Source organism: Emys orbicularis, chromosome 1 (genome assembly GCF_028017835.1).
Source record: "Emys orbicularis isolate rEmyOrb1 chromosome 1, rEmyOrb1.hap1, whole genome shotgun sequence".
Lineage (NCBI taxonomy): Eukaryota > Metazoa > Chordata > Testudines > Emydidae > Emys > Emys orbicularis.
The window spans coordinates 320,893,104-320,919,641 of record NC_088683.1 but is presented as its reverse complement, the minus strand read 5'-3'; the positions used below and the strand labels follow the sequence as shown (position 1 = coordinate 320,919,641).

The 26,538-nt window shown below is 43.8% G+C and overlaps 1 protein-coding gene across 1 annotated transcript in view; it reads left to right on the top strand.

Annotated features, from left to right (window-relative positions):
• BRCA2 (BRCA2 DNA repair associated) overlaps window positions 1-26,538 on the top strand; it is an 83,503-nt gene that overhangs the window by 33,136 nt on the left and 23,829 nt on the right. Inside the window, exons 11-19 of the mRNA XM_065403784.1 lie at window positions 1,972-2,064; window positions 4,593-4,662; window positions 5,144-5,586; window positions 6,603-6,796; window positions 9,125-9,312; window positions 12,092-12,262; window positions 12,565-12,919; window positions 13,608-13,763; window positions 19,777-19,921. Coding sequence (XP_065259856.1) covers window positions 1,972-2,064; window positions 4,593-4,662; window positions 5,144-5,586; window positions 6,603-6,796; window positions 9,125-9,312; window positions 12,092-12,262; window positions 12,565-12,919; window positions 13,608-13,763; window positions 19,777-19,921 — 1,815 coding nt within the window. The remainder of the gene's footprint in view (window positions 1-1,971; window positions 2,065-4,592; window positions 4,663-5,143; window positions 5,587-6,602; window positions 6,797-9,124; window positions 9,313-12,091; window positions 12,263-12,564; window positions 12,920-13,607; window positions 13,764-19,776; window positions 19,922-26,538) is intronic.

Genomic DNA, 26,538 nt, shown 5'->3' with positions numbered 1-26,538 from the left:
AGTGAATCAGGCATATTGTCCACAAAGAAGTCTCCAACAAAGTATCTATTGTATGACGTTTTAGAAGCACTCCCAACAATGCTACATAATAGAGCCAGACAGGAAAAAAGTTTGCAAATTAAACATCAGGATCCATCACTTCTGGAAAAAGTTTTAACCATTTAAACTGATTTGACAAGAATGTTTTCTTTAGTTATATCTCATAGAGCTGGAAGGGACCCTGAAAGGTCATCGAGTCCAGCCCCCTGCCTTCACTAGCAGGACCAAGTACTGATTTTTGCACCAGATTCCTAAGTGGCCCCCTTAAGGATTGAACTCACAACTTTGGGTTTAGCAGAGCAATGCTCAAACCACTGAGCTATGCCTCCCCACTAGTGTAGTTCTGAGAAAGAGCTATAACCCCTGTGACAGGGTCAGGCCAGGTGGCTTCAGGAGAGTGATAGAAGGCAGAGATATTAGCCCCAGATTAAGTAGGTCTCTTTTCCCTGGGTAAGGTAACAGGGAAGGTTCCAGAACAATCAGGAACTTTCTGGAATCAATTAAGGCAGGCTAATCAGGGCACCTGGGTTTAAAAAGGAGCTCACTTCAGTTTGTGGTGCAAGTGTGAGGAGTTGGGAGCAAGAGGCGCAAGGAGCTGAGAGTGAGAGGGTGTGCTGCTGGAGGACTGAGGAGTACAAGCGTTATCAGACACCAGGAGGAAGGTCCTGTGGTGAGAATAAGGAAGGTGTTTGGAGGAGGCCATGGGGAAGTAGCCCAGGGAGTTGTAGCTGTCATGCAGCTGTTACAGGAGGCACTATAGACAGCTGCAATCCACAGGGCCCTGGGCTGGAACCCGGAGTAGAGGGCGGGCCCGGGTTCCCCCCAAACCTCCCAACTCCTGATCAAACATAGGAAGTGTTGACCCGGACTGTGGGTTCCACCAGAGGGGAAGAGCGCTGAGGCGACCAAATCTGCCAATAAGCACAGGACCCACCAAGGTGGAGGAGGAACTTTGTCACACCCCCTAAACAGAAAACCCCAAAGCTGATAAAACTTTGCTAATCTTTCCACATACACAAGCTATTTCCCTACATTAGTACAATGTGTAGGTTGCACTGACATCACTAGCCCTGAAGGAAAGGTGCTTTATAGATATGCAAAAGCAAACGTAAATAAAAACTTTTTGTTTAAATGTCTTTTAATTAAGTGTTTGGATAGTCAGCAGTTTCTTATAAAATTGACCTTGGTTTTTAGTTGGGAGGGTTTAAGGAAACATTTCTCTTCACCTTGTGAATTGCTAATACTATGGTAATAAGGATATATAATAGTGCCTAAGATAACAGTGTGAGTCAGATTTGGAATATTCTTCTTTAAAGATTTTTGAAAAATTTCTCTCTCTTTACTTTATATTCAAACTTAAAATTATTTATCATGTTCAGTTTTGGCAGTGATTTTTTCCAAAACACTTTACATAGTGTAACAGTACACGGCTACCTCGATATAACGCGACCCGATATAACACGAATTCGGATATAACGCAGTAAAGCAGTGCTCCGGAGGGGCGGGGCTGTGCACTCCGGTGGATCAAAGCACGTTCAATATAACACGGTTTCACCTATAACACGGTAAGATTTTTTTGGCTCCCGAGGGCAGCGTTATATCGAGGTAGAGGTGTATTTCAAATAATCAAGGTATTTGAAACAGGCATGATATATGTGTATATCAGAACCCTAAACAAACTGCATTCTGCTATTTTACATCCTTCTCTTTGATTACTAAATAGAAGAAGCCAAATTGTGGGAAAAGATATCTGTACTAAATGGAAAAGACATTTTAATTCAGGAAGTGTGGTCTGTAAAGTTTCTAATTTCAGTTTGACACAACTCTTTAAATGATAAATTTAGAAGTTCAGCTACTATGTTATAGTGGGAGAGATACTGAACTTAAGAGAAAATTATTTTTTTAAATTAGTGTATGGAATTTATTTTTCAGGAGAACCTCCAATTAAAAGACAACTATTACCTGAATTTGACAGAACAGAGAATCCCCACAAATGTTTGAAAGCTTCAAAAAGCACTCCAGATGGTAATTTTATTTTTCTTGTTTATATATGATATAGTAAATTGTCATATCAGGTGCCATTTATAGTTCTCTTTTGAATAAACCAACACAAAAAAGTTAATGAATTAAGATTGCGTAAGCGCTTTTCCCATCAACACACATGAAAAATCAAGGAAATACCATTTAAGCAATATTAACATCTGTGCTAACCTGAAATCAGATGCCTTACCACACAAATATAATACTGAAGTATATTTGCAGCTCACCTCTATTTAAAAAAAAATAAAAATTATCACTTCCAACATACAATCATCCACAGTGCATACATCCAGTACATCAAAATCTTACTCAGACTCTCAAACTGCAACCTCAGTAAGATGAGGATACCTTACCAATAGGTTCATTTTTATGTAAAATTGTATATTATTTCTACATAAAAATTTGGAGGTCTGAGTTAAAACATATTAACACCTAAGAGTCTTTGAGGAACATAGCTGCAGAGAGATCTTAACAGCCCAAAGTGATGCTCTTTTAGATACCTTGAGACATTTTTATGGAGGACCTTGAAGACTTGGTCCAAGAACATAAGAACGGCCATACTGGGTCAGACTAAAGGTCCATCAAGCCCAGTATCCTGTCCTCTGACAGTGGCCAGGTGCCCCAAAGGAAATGAACAAACAGGTTATCGTCAAGTGATCCATGCCCTGTGACCCAGTCCCAGCTTCTGGCAAACAGAGGCTAGGGACACCATTCCTGCCCATCCTGACTAGTAGCCATTGATGGACCTATCTTTCATGATTCTATCTAGCTCCCTTTTGAACCTGACATGGTATTTTGTGGGGAGTCAGTGTAGTGACCAAAGCACTGGGGTTCATGTGCTCTTGGCACCTGGTGTTGGTAAGGAGGGAGGCTGCAAATTAATTAGATTAACTGATCTTTTTTAAGGACTGTCATCCTATCTAGATGTACAAAGTTGCAGTGATCCACTCTGGAGGTCACAAAAGCATGTATCACAGTGATGAAATTGTCATCTGACAATTTTATAGCATTTAATAGGTGGAAGAAGGCATTCTTCACAAAGTGGCAGTTACTTGAAACTTTAGAATCAATGAGGAGTGTAAAAACGCCCATAGTGTGTTGACCAACTGATGACCTGGAAGCAGACTCCTTTAATAGGGGGTGATTTGATAGCAGTAGATAGCTCTTGGAAGCATTTTACAAATTCTACTAGCATCCCTTCCATCTTGCCTTGGTTGAGTTTCTGCCAATTATCTTTAATCCCGGTACTGATTGCAGCCAGCCACATATTGTGATATTTGGGAGAGGATACTAGTTATGCCTTCTGCACTGGAAGCGAAGCCAGGGATCATCTGCATAATGCTGATGTGAGATTGTGGTCTCCCCCAGTTTGCATCTCACCCAGTGGTTTCATGTAGACGTTAAAAAGGATGTATTAGGATTTCTTTGGCACCATTAGTTTGAGCTAGACCAGCTATAAAATTGACCAAAAGACAAAAAATAATTACTGTAAGGTGTATTCAAACGTGTCTAAAGTACTGAGATGTGAAAATTCTAAGCTGTCTACTATTGAGCTAATCTGAAATATAGCAGGGCTTAACATTTCCAGTTAGAAAGAATGCCTGTGGACCAGGGGGTTTCTAGCAGCAGGCAGGTGAAGAGACACAGGCTATGTCTACACTACCGCGGTAAGTCGACCTACGCTACGCAACTCCAGCTGCATGAATAGTTACTGCGGGGGGGTCGATGGGAGAAAATCTCCTGTCGACTTAACTTATTATTCTCTTTTCTTTCTTTTTTTTTTTTTTTTTGAGATATACCTATTTCATAGAGCTGGAAGGACCCCGAAAGGTCATAGAGTCCAGCCCCCTGCCTTCACTAGCAGGACCAAGTACTGATTTTGCCCCAGATTCCTAAGTGGCCCCCTCAAGGATTGAACTCACAACCCTGGGTTTAGCAAGCCAATGCTCAAACCACTGAGCTATCCCTCCCTCTCATTGGGGTAGAGTACAGGGGTCAACTGGAGTGTGATCTGCAGTTAATTTGGCAGGTCTTTACTAGACCCGCTAAATCGACCGCTGGTGGATCGATTTCAGAGCGTCAATCCCGGTTGTAGTGTAGACCTGCCCACAGATCTATGCCAAAGGAGGCTTTGCTGCTGGTTTCTAGGAGCGCTGTTAGGCGGGCATGGGAGTTCTAATAACAAGAACTGCTCTCTCAATAATAGTAGCTGTGCAGGTTTTGGATCTGGGAAGCATATCTGAGCTCACTTGTCAGTACAGCAAAACTTACTTTTCACTCACTAATGGTAACCAAGGAGACCTAAATATTGGTCTCTTAAAAACAAAGAGGATTTTATATGAAATCAGTTCATTTTCTTAAAAAATAAAAAAGGAAAGAAAACTGTTTATTGACTCTGTAGACTTGTGTGTATTTTTTTATATATATATATACACACACACACAAAATCTCTAATATGTTCCAGAAACATCACATGTGCCATTGAAACATACTATGTTTTAATTATTTTTTAGGCATAATGAAAGACAGAAGGAAGTTTATGTACCATATTCCTTTAAAACCTGAAACTTGTGTTCCTTTCGGGTAAGAAAAAAACGTGTAGTATAATTTAAGATTTATTTCTAAAGAATTGCTTCACAGAATATGGGATGAATATGTTCTTGTGGATTGATTTTAATCTTACTACTAGTAATTTGCTACACAATTATCTAAAAAAAATGCTAATCAATTTTAATTTAAATTATACTGAAACATCATTTAAATTTTTGCCTTAATATAAAAATGCTGCAATATTCCATGGAAATTCTACATCTGTGTTCAGATTTTATTTTTCCATAGATATAAAATGTTGTATTAGGCAACCTGATTTCTTTGAAGTAATAAAGCATTAGCTAGTTCTAAGAATTATTTTATGTGAATGTAATTGAAAGTTATTTACTAAATGGGAGGCTACTAGATTAAAGAAAGAAAATTATATAGAATGACAAACTTTGTTAGGTTTTGTATGAAAATTTACTGATAGCCAAGCTCAATTATATGTTGTTCAATATTTTTCTCTATACAGTGCTACTAAAGAACGACAAGAAGTCAAGAATCCTAATTTTACTATACCAGACCAGGGTTTTAAAGGATTTAAATCTAAATCTGACATTTTTCAGCATCATATGTTAAGACAGTCTTTAAGTGGTACATCAGGTTTTTTTACTCCATTTAATAAGATTTCTGCTGAAGAAAGTGATAAAGGAAAAAATCTGCCTGTATTAAGCAAAACTGCCAAAACTTTTGTGCCACCTTTCAAAGTTAAGACAGATGTTTCTACAAATGAGCAGCATGGCAGCAAAAGACTTGACTCGTTGATTAACAAGAATATGAATAGAGATAAAGAACTAAAAGATGTCACAATTCAACCAAATACTGGAGAGACTGAAGGTTATCAGTCAGAGGAGAAAGATTGCACCAACCAAGTTACAGCATGTAATTTAGGAGATAATGGAGATGGTGATTCAGGTATTTTCAGGCAAACGTTTTTGACCATTTATCTGTTGTGAGCAGTAATTGTTTGAATATAACCTTGAAGCTTTTTGCATATTATTGAGAGTTTATTGCTTTTATTTTTAAACCTATACATAGGAGCATTAGGAAATAGAAATTTAAAAGTAAAAAACTTTTTTCAATATTTGATTGATTTTGGTCTGTGATATTCATAATGCTGCATTTTCATTTATATGTACATTTTGAAAGTCAGTCAAGGACTTGCTATACCTTTGGACACAGCAGTTCTTGGAAAATAAGTTGTGAGACAACTATTTGAATTTCATTTAACATTTGGTTATATATTTTTGTTTAGCATACATTATTCTAGGCGCTGTATAGAATGGTCACTTCTAGTATGTTTTATTTATGTACGTATGTATGTACGTTTATTTTGTTTGCCAATGTTTTTAAAATTTAGGTCCAATCCTGCCTAACGCTCATGGCCAGCATTTTCCAAGAGGCGTAAGGGAATTAGGTACTCAGCTTTCAGTGGGAGTTGGGCTTACCTCTTTTTTAGACTTTTTTGAAAATCCCAGTCAGCATGTGTAACTTCACTTATGTGAGTAGTCCAAATTTCTTCAATGGGACTAATACATACATTATACACATCTATAAGTGTTTGCAGAGTTAGGCCCATTGTTTACAAGGAAAAGGTCACTTCTTTTTAAAATCTCAAGATTATAGATTCAGAAATGATTGACTACTTTCTATTTTAATGTTTTCAACAAAAACAAACATAGATGCTAGAATAAAAGAGTGTTTAACTTTGAAATGCACTCATTGAATTAAACATTTTAAAATGTTTTCAATGAATGATACTTCTTAAATAGTTTTGATTCTGTATGTTTGCTCTATGGCAAATTCTAAAAACCATTATGCTAGCTAAAAAAATCATGCTTGTTACCCACTTGCTTTTATTGAAATGAGTTCATATCCTAAATTAACACACAATTGAAACAAGATTTGATGTGTGGTGTTTTTTTTCCTAGCAGATTTGATGGAAATGATTGCAAACCTTCACTGTGCCAGAAATCTGCAAGAGATGAGAATTAGAAAGAAACAAAGGCAAAATATTCACCCGCAGCCAGGCAGTCTTTATCTCATGAAAACATCTGCAGCAAAAAGGATCTCTCTGAAAGCTGCTGTAGAAGAAAAGTCTCCTAGTACTTATTCCATTGAACAGGTGGATCTTTATTGTATTATTCAAAAGGTTTAGCTAATTTTGAATAAGTGAATTTAAGTGAAATACTTAAATACTCCTTGGATTTTATAGCCAAATATTACAGCAGTACATTCACTAAGGTAGTAATCACAATAAAAAAAATTAACTAGTACATGCAGTCATTTTAGTTTTAAGAAACTTTTGTATCTCTGTGGCCCTTCAAAAATTATATTACAAAATAAGGGTAGAGCAAATTACAAAGGTAAAGTGAGGGGCTGTAAATCCCCCAGTGCGATGGCTCTTAACCCACAATAGTTAATCCTAAAATGAAATTTCAGCCTTTTATATAACATGTTCTGATTTCTGCTGAGATCCTACTAGTGATTTTTCCTCTTTTCTGCTACCTTGGAGCCAAGTTGGTATCAGAACCCTCTTGTTCCCAGCAGAGCAAAGGAGCAGAATCTCATAGTCATCCCACTGTTCTTATTGGCTGTGGTGTTTGGTTTTGTTTTTTGTAATTCATATGTGTGACATCACTCCTATAAAACCTAAGACTTTCGCATAGCCCACAGTGTGTGTAACATACTTGGCTTTACTAGAGAATTGATAGCTTTAGAAATGATTAACTGAAAAGCCTGGTAATAGCTAATAGGTGACATGTATGGTTTCTTAGGCATGAATGTAGAAAATTGGGTTCAGATTTTATTCCACCTTCTTATTCCACCTTTTTTTTCTAGCTAAAATGACAAGCTTGCCATTATAATAGAGAAAAATGATCTTTTAAATGATCTTTTGGGTCTTGTTTAGGCAGTTTGTTTTGTTTGAAATATTTTACTCTTTGGTGTTTATATTCATTTCCTTTGTAAACTTTGGACAAAAGGGCCCAATTCAACAATACAAAAATATCCATGTAAAATCTTTTATTGCTGATTGAGGATCTCATATTGTTTATGCAAATTTTGTTGAGAAATGTTTGATAAGTGAAAATTTTAGATTAATAGACAGAAGGGACCATGGTGAAAATCTAGTTTGACTTCCTGTGTAATATAGGCCCTAAGGCTTCCCTGAATTAATTCCTCTTTGACCCAGAGCATATCTTTTGGAAAAACTTCCAAGCTTTCCTTTAAAATTGACAATGATGGAGATTCCACCTCAATCTTTGGTAACATTGTTTCAATGGTTAATTACCCTCACTGTGAAAAATTTGCATTTTATTTCTAATTTGAATTTGTCTAGCTTCAACTTCCAATTACACTTCTACCCCAATATAACGCGGTCCTCGAGAGCCAAAAAAATCTTACCTCGTTATAGGTGAAACCGCGTTATATCGGGTAGGGAAGGCTGTGCCTCCCCAAACAGCCTGGCCCTGCCCCCTGTCTGACCCCCACCTACTTCCCGCCCCCTGACTGACCTCTCAGAACCCCCAACCCTCCCTGCTCCCTGTCCCCTGACCGCCCCCCGAGTTCCTCTGCCCCTTAATGTGAATGTGAATTTAAGGGGGGAGGGATAGCTCAGTGGTTTGAGCATTGGCCTGCTAAACCCAGGGTTGTGAGTTCAGTCCTTGAGGGGGCCACTTAGGGATCTGGGGCAAAATCAGTACTTGGTCCTGCTAGTGAAGGCAGGGGTCCCTTCCAGTTCTATGAGATAGGTATAGGAAAGGTATATTATTATCCAACCCCCTGGCCCGGCACCCTTAACACGCCGCTCAGAGCAGCGTATCGGAGCCATCCCTAGAGGGGTGCGGGGACCGGGACAAATCAATATCCCTGCTAGTCTCCTCACCATCCGCCCAGCGCGCCCGCCCGCCCGGCCACAGCTCGTCTCCTCACCCCACCTGCCTGCCTGGCGCTCGCCTCCCCACTAGTCTCCTCACCATCTGTCCGGTGCGCCTCCCCGCGTCCACCCGACCGCCGCTCTCCTGCTCACTGTCTTCCCGCCCGCCTGCCTCCTCACCCCCCCACCTGCCTGCCACTCACCTCCCCATTCGCCTCCTCACCCTGCTTGCCCGCCCACCTCCCACCCTTAACACGCTGCTCAGAGCAGCGTGTCGGAGGCTGACCCGACGGAGCACGCAGCCCCGCCCCACAAAGCGCTGCTTTACTGTGTTGTATGCAAACCCGTGTTATATCGGGTCGCATTATATCAGGGTAGAGGTGTAATATTGTTAGGAGTTCCTCCTCTCTGCTTGGATTACATATTAGTTTTCCCTGGCAGATGAGAACTGAACACATTTAAAGGAGATGTTTTACAATAACTCTGTATTTAACAAGAAAATTTTCTGGTTGCTGAAATGCTTGTTGTATCGGATAGTTTTTCTTACTTTGCTGTCTCTCACCTGATCATTTACAGCTGCACATGTATGGTGTTTCGAAGCACTGCATAAAAGTTAACAGCATAAATGCAGAATCTTTCCAGTTTCTCATCCAGGATTTTTTCAGTAAGGAGTATTTACTGGCTGGACATGGAATACAGCTTGCTGATGGAGGATGGCTTATACCTACTGATGGGGGAAAGGCAGGGAAAGAAGAATTTTACAGGTTTGATTATGAGTTTGAGGAAAAAATTATTCCTATATTACTACATGATATTACCCTATGATGGGTTCCCAAACTTGGTTCGCGGTTTGTTCAGGGTAAGTCCCTGGCGGGCCGCGAGGTACTTTGTTTACCTGAGCGTCCGCAAGTACGGCCGCTCACAGCTTCCAGTAGCCGTGGTTCACCTTTCCCGGCCAAAGGGAGCTGCGGGAAGCGGTGGCCAGGAACGGCGAACTGCAGCCACTGGGAGCTGCGAGTGGCCATACCTGCGGACGCTCAGGTAAACAAAGCGTCATGCAGCCTGCCAGGGGCTTGACCTGAACAAGCTGCGAACCAAGTTTGATAACCCCGCCCTATGATAAAACCAGTATACACAGTAAGTGTTTATAAGATGGTAGCTACTCTCTTACTACAAGTCATTAATGCACATTTTAGTCTACTTATGCCATTGTACATAAGAATATTTTAAGCCTTTGTATTTATGTGAGTCTTAATATGTGCAATGGGTCATCTGTCCATTTCTCCACTGTGTTGATCTGCAAATAGGAATATAGAGGTTGACTTATATTAAAATCAGGAGCATATTTTCGGAGTGGTTTTCAAGATTCATGTAGCCTGGAAGCCTGCTGAATCTTTTGATTGAGATCTTTTGACTTTTTCAAGTTGGGGGAGGGGGAGAAGGTTTTTGTTGTTTGTTTTTTGCATGATGGGTGAGAGAACTTGCAAATCTTCGAGTTCAATTATTACTCTCTCTTCCCTTGCAAAGGGAAGTTGGATTTATAGAGTGAGATCCTGACTTCACAAAGGTCAATGGTAAAACTCCTGTTGATTTCAGTGGGTCCAGTTTTCATTCATACCTTTTTGAAGTTATAAGAAAGGCCTGAAGGATTTTTCCTTTCTACATTAGAAATTCAGGGTTTGTCCACTCTGGAAGCTTCTGAATAACTGCAGTATTGGCAAGATTATGACATGGAGATGACCCCTCTCAGCTAGTTTGATTTCATTTTCTCATTTTTATTCGGATTAAAAATTAGTGAGTTTTTTGTTAATACCTATCTTATTAAAACACTTGATTGAAAAGTTCTCTTAAGGATTTAACACCCCTGCTTTTCAGATGAAGGACTAAAAGCCCTTGATCCTCAACTGTGAGTTGTCCAAGGAGTCTTCCAAACCAAAAAAAAAATTAAAAAAAAATGGGGAGACAAGACGTTCCTAAAATTACTAAGGAAAACAACTAGCGGAAAAAAATTCTAACTTTTCTTATTTGAGGGGGGAATATGCTGTTTAGGGCTTTTTTATATACATTATTAGTGGTTTGGTTTAGATTATCAATTAGCAAAATGTCACATAACTTGGCTCAATCAATTTATTAATCAGATAGATCAGCACAGAAGGGTTTATACATTACCTGTTTCAGGGGAACAGTATTGCAATAGTTCAGTCTGTCCCAAAGTGTGAGCTTAATTTGACTTATAAATATAGTCCACTTGTTTATGACAAGTAGAATATTAAATACACCTTACTCCTTTTTTCTTATCTAGTTTCATACCTATATTTTCAGGATACAAAGATATTTGTACCAACCATAAACAATAACATTTCAGATATTAGTAGACAGTAAAGTAAGTTTAGACAGTAAAGAAAAGAACTGTTTTCTGCTCCTAGCACACAATTTATATGTAACATTCCTTAACAGAACATACAACTTCTGATAGTAAATTTCCACAAAAAATCAAAGCATTCTGGGAATCCAGTTCATAGTTATACAACTTAGCCTAAATACAAAACATTTTGTAAATATACATAATATTGCCTAAGAAGGTATAAGAACAAAAAGGAGGCAAACATAACTCTTTCCTCCACACTCCCAATCCCTACCCATTTGCAGGCCCCTTCTGAAGATCAATTAAAAGCAAAATATACACATGCAGTGTAACTCTACTGTGCACTTTTATAAATCAATTATATTTTACCTTGCTACTGGCCATTTTGCAAATTAGTTACAACCCAAAAGACATCATATGAAGCAAAACACTGCAACTTCAGTTTTGATTATTTTAGAAAGATTTTTAAAATATTTTATTTACTTGTCAACATTTTTCATATTTTCTGATTCAATGGCCATTCCTGATTTCCTCAATAAATAGGATACAGGGCCGGCTCTGGCTTTTTGGCCGCCCCAAGCAAAAAAAACCCAAAAAAACGGGGCAGCCAGAACGGCAAAGCAAAAAAAAAACCTGCTGCGCAGCCAGAGCGCGGGTGCAGGGGGACCAGCTGGGGGGGGAGGGAGCGGGCGGGAGAGAGAGAGAGAAGGGGGCGGCCAGGGCTACAGCAGGGGCACTGCCACGCGGCCCCTCCCGCTGCGCCGCCTCCTGCCGTGAGGGCTCCGCTCCGGTCGGCGGGGAGGGAAGGAAGAGGACTGCCCTGCAGGGCGCTCTGGTTCTCTGCGCCGCCGCCCCCTACAGGGCGGCCGGAACGGAACAAGAACAAAACAAACAAACAAAAAAAACAGCGGCCGTGCCGCCCTAGGATTGGGCAGAATGCCGTCTCCAACAATCTGCCGCCCCAAGCACCAGCTTGCTCAGCTGGTGCCTAGAGTCGGCCCTGATAGGATATATTAAAATATGTATTTTATCAGTAATTTTCCAGTACATGCACCCTTAGATGTATTCCTGTATCAAGTACCAAAGTACTAATATAACAGATTAAAATATTATTGAAAATACAAATTTGAACAACTTAAAATGGAGTTCAGTTTAATATTATAAAAATTTGTATGCAGGGCACTCTGTGATACACCTGGTGTGGATCCAAAGCTAATTACTGAAGCCTGGGTCTACAACCACTATAGATGGATTGTATGGAAATTGGCAGCTATGGAAATCTCTTTTCCACAGGAGTTTGCTAATAGGTGTTTGACACCAGAAAGAGTGCTACTTCAGTTAAAATACAGGTAAGTGTACAGCAATATATTTAAGGTTTTTGCTGCACAGTAAGTTCTGTGAATTTTACACACACCAATTTTATGTTTCTGAATCTGTTTGAATGCTTGTGTTTAAGTTCATCCCTTTGATACTTAAAATATATCATAAACATTTGCAAAAATATATAGAAGTTCCAGTTTCTACCAAGGGGGCTTGGTCATATAGATTGGTTAGTTATAGTTAAGCACTGTTTAATTTAAAAGAAAATATCTTAGACCATGTATATTTTTAAGTGTATTGTGAATGCACTGTTCCTTTTTTTTTTTTGTAGATATGATTTGGAAATTGATAAAAGTCAGCGATCAGCTATCAAAAAGATAGTGGAGAGAGATGATATAGCTGCAAAAACACTCATACTGTGTGTTTCTAAAATCATATCATTAAATGAAAACATGTCTGATAGCTGTAGTAATAAAAACCTTGTGGAAAGCAAAAAAAGAGCAGCAGTGATTGAAGTTACAGATGGGTGGTATGGAGTTAGGGCTCTCTTGGATCCTCCTCTCCAAGCACTGTTACATGGAAGAAGGCTGACTGTCGGTCAGAAGATCATAGTACATGGAGCAGAACTTGTGGGCTCTCAAGATGCGTGCACACCATTGGAAACTCCAGACTCTCTTATGTTAAAGGTGAAATTAAGTATTACTGTAACTTGATTATTAGATGTGCATTTTGAGGGTGGTGGTAGTTATCTCGGCAGTGCCATAGGCGTAGATGGAGCTTTGCAGGCAAATAAAAAATATATTCTCTGTCACAAAGAGTTTGCAGTCTAGATTTGATGGGGCATGACATGATAGAGGATATTATACAAGAGAGGTAGGAAATGAAGTAAAGTTTTTATACAGCAAAGTTGTATCAAGTTACTACATGCTGACGTTGTGTTCTTTAAATGCTTTTTTAAATAATTTGGTACTAAATTGCTCAAGAATGTGAGACATTGTTTGGGAGGGGGATGAAAAAAGTAGGTTTGGGGGAAGGATTTTGAAGAAGAGAGGAGAATTTGGGACATAAGTTGTTTCTGGGGTATGAGACATGCGAAATATTTTTATTTGAGGAGCTTTCTATTCTGGTATGAAGTAATAAGGCTGTTAGGTCTCATGGACACTCACTATTCACTAAAATACATTAGGCCGTCAGTTTGCATATCTCTCTATTCAGATGTGGTTCACACTATGAAAAAGTTGGAAAACCCTTAATATGTTCAGTTTCACATATAAGAACATTTTAGATCGAGAGTTTTCCCTCTAAATTCAATTACTTACTGATCTTTTTGGTCTGTTTGTGGCATTTTCACTTAAAAATACTTAATTTACTCAGATTTCAGCTAACAGTACTCGACGTGCTCGGTGGCATGCCAAACTAGGATTTCATCAGGATCCCAGACCTTTTCCTTTGCCCTTGTCATCACTTTTCAGTGAAGGTGGTACTGTTGGGTGTATCGATATAGTTATTCAAAGAGCTTATCCTATTCAGGTACAGTATGAATACTTTTCGGCTAAAAAGTTTAATAAGATAATGTATCATTTGTGAAATACTAATAGAGTAAATTCTCACTTCATTATGTCTGCACTTGACTTAACACTTCAAGAGGAGTGTATACCTCAGTGAACCAACTATTTCAATTTATGCCCATTATCCTCTAATCAGCTTTACTTTTGGCTCCTCAGAGCCTGGTGTAACAGAGAGTTTCAGAACTTTGTAATTTTTAAAGTGGGAGACTTGTTTGAGAGCGAGCTAAGGAAAAATGTTGACGAACAACCTTTCAGCTCAAAGCAGAACAAACCAGACCAGTTGGGTTCAGTTTGTAGCATACAGCACCACAGCATAGAAGTTAAAAATTAAGGAGCATTGTTAGGATTGCTCCTTGTTTTGCCTGAGTTGGTTGCATCACTATGTGACCTATTATCATTTTATTTTTAAATTTCAGTGAAAATAAGTTGTGAATGTATATAAAATAGAACAGAGTCATTTTAAACACCGCCAGAAATTCAGATGGAATTTTTTAATATTCAGATACACGCTTCCTTCTGCAGGCCAGCATCTCCCACAATACTAAGAATGGGCTGATCCCGCTCCTCTCAATAATTTTGTAGCACAGCCCCTTCTCCAGCTTGATGGCAGAACTTCAACTTCTTCAGCAGGAGCTAGTGGCAGTTTGCATTGCTCCTGACCATTTTCTTTGCCAGCTTTATTTTTTTACATTTTTTGGACAGTAGCAAGCAACTTTTACCCCTTCTTCCTCCTTTTCATCTTCTGGATTGGGTATTTAGCAGGTTTCAACCACCTCGATCTACTGCTGCAGCACTTCCTTGCCTCTGCTCCTGCCTCAGACATGGCTGAATTTTACCATGAACACAGAGCTGAACCAAAGTGGTGGTATCATATGTGAGGCAGCTTTTACAGGCTTATCAGAAGGCAAATTATGCCATGTCTGGTCTCATCCAGCCAACCCTCGCACTGCCAGTGCATGGGGCTGAAAGTCAGACTAACATGTTGGGACACCCCTCCCCTGAGGAATGGCAACTCCAATGGAGAATAATTTGATGTTTCTGATCATCTCAGGGAGAGAGTCTAAGGATAAGACCAGCGCCATCCAGCCAGCTCAGGGAGGTAAATTTCACAAAAGACCTAGCCCAGAAAGAAAAGACTCCTTAAGGGACACCATGTGTATCATTTACCCCAAGATACTGAAATGGACCTCAGTTCCCCGGAGGAAATAAAGCAGGTCTTCTACACAACTCCTCTTCTCCCCTACATGAATCAGTGGTTTCTCACAATGAGACCCCATCCCACAGGTAGTGGGATGGTGTGACAGATATGAGACATTGAAAGCATGGAAACTTCAAAAGACTGACCTAGACAAATTGGAGGATTGGGCCAAAGAAATCTGATGAGGTTCAAAAAGGACAAGTGAAGAGTCCTGCACTTAGGACGGAAGAATCCCATACACTGCTAAAGGCTGGGGACTGACTGGCTAAGCGACAGTTCTGCAGAAAAGGACCTGGGGATTACAGTAGACGAGAAGCTGGATATGAGTCAACAGTGTGCCCTTGTTGCTAAGAAGGCTAACGGCATATTGGGTTGCACTAGTAGGAGCATTGCCAGTGGGAAGTGATTATTCCCTTCTATTCGGCACTGGTGAGGCCACATCTGGAGTATTGTGTCCAGTTTTGGGCCCCCCACTACAGAAAGGATGTGGACAAATTGGAGAGAGTCCAGAGGAGGGCAATGGAAATGATTAGGGGGCTGGGGCACATGACTTACGAGGAGAGGCTGAGGGAACGGGGCTTATTTAGTCTGCAGAAGAGAAGAGTGAAGGGGGATTTGATAGCAGCCTTCAACTACCTGAAGGGGGGTTCCAAAGAGGATGGAGCTTGGCTGTTCTCAGTGGTGGCAGATGACGGAATAAGAAGCAATGGTCTCAAGTTGCAGTGGAGGTGGTCTAGGTTGGATATTAGGAAACACTATTTCACGAGGAGGGTGGTGAAGCACTGGAATGGGTTACCTAGGGAGGTGGTGGAATCTCCATCCTTAGAGGTTTTTAAGGCCCGACTTGACAAAGCCTTGGCTGGGATGATTTAGTTGGGGTTGGTCCTGCTTTGAGCAGGGGGTTGAACTAGATGACCTCCTGAGGTCTCTTCCAACCCTAATCTTCTATGATTCTATGACTGTAATACTGAGATGTGCAAGACATTATGGGCACTTTTGCACCTATATGTATTGCTGTGAGGTAGGGATTATAGTCTGGCTCCATGGGAGGAGGGTTACAGATCTTCCTGCAGGAACTAAAATTCACTTGGGAGTAATTACTGGAAATCCCTGGAAAGGCACACAACTCCAGAGAAGTATCACAAACTGGAGGAATAGCACATACTGGTTCAGATCAGCTTCAAGAAGCCCAGCATACAAAAAACAAGCTTTATACCAAAAGGAGCATCCTGAACTGACTCAGTCCTTCTCTTGATCTACAAACTGACATGATACTTTAAACAAGAGTGAAAAATCCTGCTTGAAGGGTTTGAAGGAATTTGAAAACCTGCTAGGGTCTCCATGTGGAAAGTGGATAACAGGCAGTAAGCTTAGCATGTGTGTAGGCAGTTTATTTTATTATCTGTTCCCTCTATAATGCTTTTGTCCTAAATAAATGTACTGTGTGGACTGAAGGCTGTCTGGTCACTGGTAAATGCTGTCATAACCCTTAGGAGAGAGCAGAACTGCAAGTGCTGAACTAAAGTCAGACTGTTGGGATAAGCACAGTGAATTGTAACAGGACTGTAATTGTAACACTCCGGTCTGGAGGGAAAAAGAACATGAAATCCTACCTATAGAGAGATGGCAGCTAGAGTCCTGAGACCTTAAAGAGGTGCCCTGGAGGAAACCACAAAAGGAACAGAAATGCAGTTAACCCAGGAACTATGGCAAAAGGGGACCTTGTTGAGGATGATGCAAAGGTAGAACTTGAGAGGCCTCAAGGTTTTTGATAAAAAGGGCCACAAGAGAGAGACATACACTCCTGGATAGTGGTCAAAAAATATAAAAAGGGAAAGAAAAAAATTACAAGAAATCGAAGACCTCTGACTCAGGCCTCACCACATCTACTCAGGATGAGAGAGCTTTCTGATTCAGGCTCTGAGCAGAGCATGGAAAAAAATGCGTGGAAAGGTTGCATCTGGCACTCAGATCCAACCAGAGCAGGTACCTGATGGGAAGCCCAAAGGCAAGTACCTGCCAGGCAAGTCTCTGCCTGAAAAAGCAATCCCATTGTATTCTTCTTTAGAAGATATGATCAGGGATAAATGGGATACCCCTTAGGCCTGGTCTACACTAACCCCCAAATTCGAACTAAGGTACGCAACTTCAGCTACGTGAATAACGTAGCTGAAGTCGACATACCTTAGTTCGAACTTACCGCGGTTCAGACGCGGTCCACACGCGGCAGGCAGGCTCCCCGTCGACTCCGCGGTACTCCTCTCGCCGAGCTGGAGTACCGCAGTCAACGGCGAGCGCTTCCGGGATCGATTTATCGCGTCCAGACCAGACGCGATAAATCGAACCCGGAACTTCGATTGCCAGCTGTCGAACTACCGTGGTAGTGTAGACCTGGCCTTAGAAACATAAGCATATCAGCAGACATGCACTTATATACTACAAGTTGCAAGAGCCCCAAAATGCCATCACATCAAAGGTAGATGTTACAATGCCATTAGCAAAAGATAGGATAATACCAACCAAAGATACAACTGATAGTAAGGTGGAAATCACCCTCAAAGGGATTTTGAGTCTTCCTTGGTTGCCCTCAGTGTCCCTGGCCACTGCCTCCTTTGCAAGAGTCACCCCAATGTCCTAGCTGGATGACCCAAACACCCTGGACAACAAGGACCAACCTGACTTCATCTACCATTAAGAAAATAGCCCTAGCAACAGCCTTTGTGGCAGATATCTCAGTGGATGTTATGAGATTCTCGGCCAGGGCCATCACATCCAGTTAACAGCCAGGTACCAAATGTGGTTGTGCCCATGGATGGCAGATGCCCACTACAAACAAATGCTGTGCTCATCCAAATTCACAGGCACTTCCCTATTTGGAGAGAAAGTGGGTGACATAGTGGTGGACAGTGCATCTGAACAAAGCAATTCCTCCTCTGCCCACATGGTATCTTGAGAAAGGACTACAAGCCCAGTGTCAAAGGCTTCAAGGATCCAAGCTATCCCTGGCCAGTTATGCATGTGGAGCAATACAAGGCATCAGATTAATGTCTACAAGATCTTGGGCAGAAAAAGCGTACGCTTCCACTGAGGAAATCTGCAGAGCAGCAACAAGGTCCTCTATTAACAACTTTTGTTAGATTCTATAAGGTGGAATTTCTGTCCTTTGTGGGGGTCTCCTTTGGAAGGGAAGGTGCTGCATGTAGTGAACCAGAAATAGTTCCCATTTTGGCATTTAATTTCAGGGGGAGACTTCCCTGTCTCAGTCTTTCTATATCCCTTCCTACTTATGTGCATTGCTTGCTACTTTCCATGTGTCTCAGAAATGTGGGAGACAGTTGGCTGCAAAATGAAGAGTTTCTTATCCAATAATTTTCTTTCTGTTTAGCAGCATCTCCCACAATTCTACTCTTCCTGTATCACTTATTAGTCAATTGACAAATTTAATTTTTATATCTCTAGTTTGTGAGCCAGTTAATGTAGTGTATGTAGTTTCCTGGTTGGCTCTGAAATTGTTACTAATATTCAAAGAGTTCTTACACAGTTTTGGAATGAATAGTCTGGCAGCAAGCCAGAGAAAGGGATGTGATCAGCACAAGCTATGCTACAATGTTTTAATTACCACTGGAACTGCAAAAAGGAGGGGAACCATTCATATATCTCAGAATTGTGGGAAGTGCTGCTAGCAGAAAGAGCATACTCAGCAAAGACATTTCCTATTATCGTTTCCTTTTGTTTTGCTAGTTTTCTTGCAAATAATTCTCTTTGAGATAAAACAAAGTTGTCCCTTGCTTCCAACCTATGCTCTTTGTCCTCTCTGGCATCTTTCACATTAATAATGCTAGGCACTTCTGATGTCATGGTTCCTTTCAGAGGTCCAATTCCTTCAAACAGTCCTTCATGAGTAAAAATTTGTACTATTGCTTTCAGTCTTTGACTCTTCCCTCACTTTTAAACTGCAACAGAGATAGAGTTACTGTTTTTTGTAGCTGTCATCTTAACTAAGCTACAGCCCTGAACTTTGGAGTTATCTTTATTAATTTTCAGTGAGCAGATAAAAATACAAAAAAATATAAAATTATTTATAGCTTGTATATGTTCTCAGTTACCATGTACTTCATGGGAGCTCCAACAGAATTATGCAATTTTATAATTGATCGGATTCAGATTTATAATTGATCAGATAAACATAACACAATAAGGTGGAGATTAAAATAGTAAAATGGGAGAAGATGTACATGAGGAGGAAGGAAGATTAACCAAAGCTGAAGGGAGTTAGAGGGGGACATGGCAGCTAGATAGAATGGAGGTCTGGCATTCTTTGAGCAGTCTGTTATTTGTATTCAAACATATCTAAAGAAACAGGGTCCAAATATCTTCGATTTCATATAATGGATTCCTAGGGCAGTAGGCTATTCTTTTTTTGGCTGCTAATTCGGACAGATCTGAATACCACTACTGTATTTTGGGCATAAGCCTACTCTTCCATTTTTGTAAAATCATGCTCTTGGTAATCAGTGCAGCCCTCAAGCTTTTGTGGTGGAATTAAACCCAGTTTACCAGGTGTAATGTCAGATTTTAACCTAAATTGAAAATATTGCAATAGAGGGAGAGGTTAAGGGAGTTTTTCAAAACTGAAATTAAAATTTTATGAGCCTCAAAAAGCCTAAAAAAATGGCCTTATTGGAGGGAGAATAGAATTTTAAAAGACTGGATTAGGGTACTTTTAAATAAATAAATAAATAAAAGCCTTAATTTTATATGTGAATTCTTATTCCAGTGGGTGGAAAAGATACCAACTGGATCATATGTGTTTCGTAATGGTCGAGCTGAAGAAAGGGAGGCTGCAAAGCATGCAGAGAATCGACAAAAACACCTGGAAGCTCTGTTTTCACAAATCCAAGTGGAATTTGAACAGCATGAAGGTAAAACTGTTTGTTTCCAAGTATGCAGTGTAGTTGTAGCTATGTTGGTCCCAGGATATTAGAGAGACAAGGTGGGTGAGGTATTATCTTTTATGGGACCAATTTCTGTTGGTGAGAGAGAGAAGCTTTTCAGTTCACACACAACTCTTCTTCAGGTCAGGTCTTCTGTTTCACTGTCTCAGAGGTAGTCTCATTGTTACAGGAATGTGTTGTGTGAACATGAGGATCTTGTTTATAGAGGATTCTCCTTTATGCTGAAAAAGGAGTTTTCCTGAAGTTCTTTGGGAGATAGTACTAAGATTTTCTGCCAAGTCTGAATGCAGTCGTTTTGGTTTTTTAATGTTATTTCTGAGATGTTTAAGGCAAGTCTGATGGGCTGCTACTCCCCATCGCATGTAAATAATCACCAGAAATACTGCAGTAGAACCTGAGAGTTATGAACACCTCGGGAATGGAGGTTGTTCATAATTCTGAAATGTTCGTAACTCTGAACAAAACATTATGGTGGTTTTTTTTCAAAAGTTTACATCTAAACATTGATTTAATACAGCTTTGAAACTTTACTATGCAGAAGAAAAATGCTGCTTTCCCTTTATTTTTTTAGTAGTTTACGTTTAACACAGTACTGTGCTGTATTTGCTTTTTTTTTTTTAATTTGTGTATGTCTGTGTCTTTGCTGCTGCTGCCGCCTGATTGCATACTTCCGGTTCCAAATTAAATGCGTGGTAGACTGGTCAGTTCGTAACTCTGGTGTTTGTAATTCTGAGGTTCTACTGTAACTTGTTAACAGATTTTTGTACATAATTTAGGACTTGTTCCTGTGAGGTGTAGACTTGGAATACACAGATACAAGTATAGAGTCACTGATAGTTGAGTGAGGTTGTTGTCTCAATTTCTGGTGAACTGCACCTCTGAATTCTTCTGGTCTCAGGCCTCTAGCTATCACCAGGTTCATAGATTCTAAGGCCAGAAGAGACCACTGTGATCATGTAGGGGACTGTCTGTGACTCCATAGTGAGCCTGCTACAGTGATCCAGGAGTTCACATTTCTTACTGGCTTGCTGAAATCTAATTATAGAACATACCACCAGTTTGGGGTGTCTGCCCTGTTTTTATTAGTCTTCCCTGAGGTAGCCACTCAAGGTCGTGAGCCCCTCCTGACAGCATGACATGGTAAATAGTGAAGAGGACAGATCACTGATCCATAACAACCTGGATTGCTTGGTAAGCTGGGCACAAACAAAAAATGTGTGTTTTAATATGGCCCAATGAAGTTATAGATCTAGGAACATACGCCATATTTACAGGATGAGGGATTCTATCCTGGGAAGCAGTTAACTCTGAAAAAGACTTCAGGGTCAAGGTGGTAATCAGCTGAACATGAGCTCCCAGTGAGACACTGAGGCCAATGGGGCTAATTAGGTCCTTCTGTGCATCATCAAGAACTCTCAAGTAGGAGTGCAGAGTCTGTATACCCCTCTATTTGGCACTGGTGCAACTGCTGCTGGACTACTGTGTCTAGTTCCGGTGTCCATAATTCAAGAAGAATGTTGAAACATTGGAAAGGATTCAGAAAAAAGCCACAAGAATAATTAAAGCATGACGCCTAGTGATGAACTCCAGGAGCTCACCCCTTAATTTATACCTTGTTAAGTTAAATCATAGATTCATAGGACTGGAAGGGACCTCGAGAGGTCATCTAGTCCAGTCCCCTGCACTCATGGCAGGGATGGTCTAGATCAGTGGTTCTTCTTTGAGTGATTGCGCATGTGTATTCCACAATAGGTGTGTGTGCTCGCCACATGCACCGGTGCCGGAAGTTTTTTCCCTAGCAGTACCCATAGGGGAGCATCCCTAGCGACCCCTGGAGTGGCGCCTCCATGGCGCGGTATAAGGGAGGGCTGCACACTCCCCCCCCACCCTCAGTTCCTTCTTGCCGCCAGTGAAGGTGCTTTGGAACTGCTCTGCTCCAGCTTTGCTGTAGCTCGTCCCCAAAACTTCTTGTTCATTCAGTGTATGGTACCTGTAGTTAATTAGTTGTTCAGTTGAGCTAGAGAGCCCAGGCCGGGGCATGCCCCATGTCCTGGGGTTTAAATCATGCGACACTTGTAGGAGATCTATGCCAGTGAGTGATCCGCACGCGGACTGTTTATGCTGTTTGGGGGAAACCCATCTCAGCAATTGCTGCAAGATCTGCAAGTCGTTTAAGCCTTGGACCAAGAGAGAAAGGGACATTAGTCTCCGGGCTATTCTGATGGAGGCAGCACTGACCCTGGCTCTGGTGCGCCGCTTCGAGTAGGCACCAGGCACCGCGGTGTTGGTGCGCGGCGACCCTTCAGCACCATCGACAAGTCGGCACCACTCCCCGTCCACAGGGCATGCCAAGAAGGCTAGGAAGAGGCCTTCTTCGTCGCGGCCCCGGAGTAAACCTGGGACAGAGGCTAGACCCATGTTGGGCAGTCCTCGATTCCCACCGGCCTCTAGGCCTCTGACTCAAGTCGAGCAGAGTAGCCCGGCCCATTCAGAGCAGGCTTGTCTGGATGCCCTCCACACCGGAGGCCCTGCAGGCGGCTCGGGATGTTATGTCCATGCCGGTACCAGGAGCACCGCCGTTGTCGGCCCCGTGCTCCAGAGGCAAGCCGCCGCTGGGATCTCCGCAGTCACCCCCAACTCGGTCTCGGTCGAGGGAACGTTCCCGATGCCGTTCGCCGCCCAGCGACCGTTCAGGGCAAAATCCATGTGGATCGCCCTCGACTCCCACCAGGCTGTCTGGTTGGGTTCCGTCTGACCGAGACTCTCGGCACCGCTCCGCCTCGAGGAGTGAATACTGACGGGACCGAGGCAGACAACGCCAAAGGTCCTTGTCCCGGAGGAGCTATCGCAGCCAGTCACGGCACGAACGCCGACGTCGTTCCGGTTCGTTGTCCCGCTCGAGGACCCCACCACGGCACCACCCCTGCAGCCCTGGGTGTCGATCGCCGTCGTCTCGCCGTCATGGGTCCGCCTGCCGGAGCCGATCACGGAGCAGCTGTTACCGACGGTACAGGTCCTCCACATCAGAATCACAGTACTGTGGTCAGCATCACTCGCAGCACCACCACTCCTCCCGGTCCAGGGACAGCATCAGGTTGTATGTCAGCCCGGCCTCCCTTTGTAGTCGTCCATCGATGGGCCACGCCAGCCAGGCCGAACAGCTGGCTCCGCCGGTGCCACAGCAGATGCAGTGGCACCAGGCCCCATGGCCAGCCCAGTGGTACCAGTGGGCACCATGGCCCCCAACTTGGCCAGAGCCTCAGAAGGACCATCAGCCTCCCTCTCCAGACCTCCGAGGAAGGAGTCGGTGGGACGTACATCCTTGACACCGTGCCTGGAGACTGACCAGGTGGTGGACCCTCCGGTGCCAGTGGACACACAAAGTACTGCGCCGGCCTCCTTGCCCTCCCCAGATGAGGCGATTACGGCCCCTCCTCCATCCATTCCGCAGGAGGACTTTAGGGCCCACCAAGAACTCTTAAAAAGGGTGGCATCAAGCCTCCACCTGCAGGCAGAGGAGATGGAGGAGCCCTCGGAGTCCCTGTTTAATGTACTGTCCTCCTCGGCACCAGGCAGGGTGGCCTTGCCTCTCCACTAAGGAATGGTGAAAATTTCAAATGCCCTGTGGCAAATCCCGGCCTCATTGGCCCCAATCTCTAAGAGAGCGGAACGCAAGTATTTTGTACCCACCAAGGGGCATGAATACTTGTACACCCACCCTGCTCCTAACTCCCGGTGGTCGAGTTGGTCAACCACAGGGAACGGCAGGGCCAACCAGCCCCTACCCTGAAAAATAAAGATTAAAGGAGGCTGGACTCATTTGGAAGAAAAATGTATTTGTCCTCGAGCTTCCAGTTACAGGTGGCAAACCACCAGGCTCTCCTGGGCCGGTATGAGTTCAATCTGTGGGGCTCCCTGCCCAAGTTCGAGGACTTCCTCCAGGAGCGCGACAGGAAGGAGTTCAAAGCGCTGGTGGAGGAGGGCACAACAGCTGCCAGGGCAACCCTGCAGGCAGCTTCGGATGCAGCGGACACGGCCGCGCGGTCCATGGCCTCCACGGCGTCCATGAGAAGGGCGTCATGGCTCCTGCTCTCTGGGCTCTCCAGCGAGGCGCAGAACTCCCTGCAGGACCTCCCGTTTGATGGCAAACCTGTTTGCAGAACAAACGGGTACAAAGCTGCATGGGCTGAAAGACTCCCGCACAACACTCCAGCCTCTGGGTCTCTATGTTTCAGCTCTGGCTAAACCTAAGTTCAAGCCGCAGCAAACTCCCACTCAGGCCACCCATTCAAAATACGAGACCACTTATAAAAAGTCACGGGACTATAAAAGGCACCCACAGAGGCACTCTCGGCCTGCCCCCCAGCTTGGGTCATCCAACGGCAAGCAGGCGGGGAAAAGGCGGTTTTGACTGGATGCCCGGGGGCGCCCTGCCAGTTCTCATCAGGGATCCACCCTCAATAAAGCTTCCCTTCTCCAATCAGTTGTGTGCTTTCCTTCCGGAGTGGTCACGGCTGACCTCGGACCGATGGGTCCTCAACACCATCTCCCGGGGCTACACCCTCCAGTTTATTTCGACCCTGCCCAACCACCCTCCCCTCCCCCCCCACGTCCCTCCTGGAGGACCCCTTGCACGAGGCTCTGCTCAAGCAGGCGGTGGGTTGGCTCCTGGGCCTAGGAGCAGTGGAAGCGGTACTGGGGGAGTTCAAAGGCAAGGGGTACTACTCCTGCTATTTCCTTATCCTGAAGGCCAAAGGGGGGCTCAGGCCCTTCTTGGACCTGCGAGGCCTGAACTAGTACATGGTGAAGCTCAAGTTCTACATGGTCTCCCTCGCCTCCATCATCCCCTTCCTGGATCCCGGGGACTGGTACGCCGCCCTCAATCTGCAGGATGCGTACCTCCACATTCATATATTCGAGGGCACAGATGCTTCCTCCGTTTCACGGTGGGGCAGGAACACTACCAATTTACAGTCCTCCCATTTGGCCTGTCCACTGCCCCCAGGGTATTCACGAAATGTATGTCGGTGGTAGCGGCCTACCTCAGGTGCCGGGGGGTCCAGACCTTCCCCTATCAGGATGACTGGTTGGTCAAGGGCAGCTCCTGGTCGCAGGTGCGGAATCATGTGGTGCTCCTCCTGTCCACGTACACCGCTTTGGGTCTGTTGGTAAACAACACCAAGTCCACGTTAGTCCCGGTACAACGCATAGAGTTTATCGGGGCGGTCCTGGATGCCTCGTCGGCCAGAGCCTCCCTCCCACAGGACAGGTTCAAGACCCTGAAGGGGCTCATCGACACGGTCACAATGTTTCTGGTGACAATAGCCAGAGCGTGCCTCTAGCTCTTGGGTCACATGTCAGCATGTACGTATGTGGTCCGTCACGCCAGACTCAGGAGGAGGCCCTTTCAGCTCTGGTTGGCCTCGGAGTTCTCCCAGGCCAGGGACAGAATGGACAAAGTCCTCACTGTGCCCAAGCCAGTGATCACCTCCCTACGGTGGTGGTCCTCCCCGAGAAACATGCTCCAAGGGGTCCCGTTCAGGGGCAGGGCCCCGTCACTGGAACTGGTGTCCGACACCTCGGACGTGGGATGGGGGACCCATGTGGGGAACGTTCAGACCCAAGGTCTGTGGTCAGCTCAGGATCTGACCCTCCACATAAACGTCAAAGAGCTCAGGGCGGTACAGCTGGTGTGCATGGCCTTCCACTCGCACCTGGAGGGCCGGGTGGTCAGGGTTCTCACGGACAACACGGCCTCAATGTTCTGCATCAACAGGCAAGGGCGGGCCCAATCCTCTGCCGCAAAGCCCTCAGTCTGTGGGACTTTTGTATAGCCCACAACATCTGCTTACAGGCCTTCCATCTACTGGGCGCCCAGAACGCGCGGGCAGATCGCTTGAGCAGATACTTTTCCTCTCAGCACGAGTGGTCTCTCCAACCAGAGGTGGTGCACAGACTTTTCCAAATGTGGGGAACTCCCCAGGTGAATCTGTTTGCGACTCGGCAGAACCGTTGCTGTCCCAGTTCTGCTCCGGGGGGGTGGGGAGGGCTGGGATGGGGCGTTATCTCCAATGCCTTCGTCCTGGTCAGGTCAGTTTCTCTATGCCTTTTCCCCCGTTCACGCTGATCGGTAAGGTCCTGGAAAGATAAAGATGAACAAGGCCCTGGTCCTTCTGATTGCCCCGGCATGGTCCAGGCAGCATTGGTATGGGACCCTCACGGGCCTGGTGGTCACCCTGCCGTGGCCGTTGCCGTCCCACCCTGACCTACTCTCCCAGGACCAGGGCCGCCTTCTCCACCCCAACCTAGCAGCACTCCACCTCACAGCATGGCTGCTCAATGGTTAGGCCGGGAGGAAAGGATGTGCTCGGAAGGGGTTCAGCGCGTCCTCTTAGAAAGCAGGCGGCCCTCCACATGCTGAGCCTACTTGGCAAAGTGGTCTCAGTTTTCCAGATGGGCGGACAAGCAGGGCGTTTCCCCAGTGACTGCCCCAATCCAACTGATTCTGAACTACCTCCTTCACCTTAAAGCCCAGGGCCTGGCGCCCTCGTCAGTCAAGGTGCACCTGGTGGCCATATTGGCCT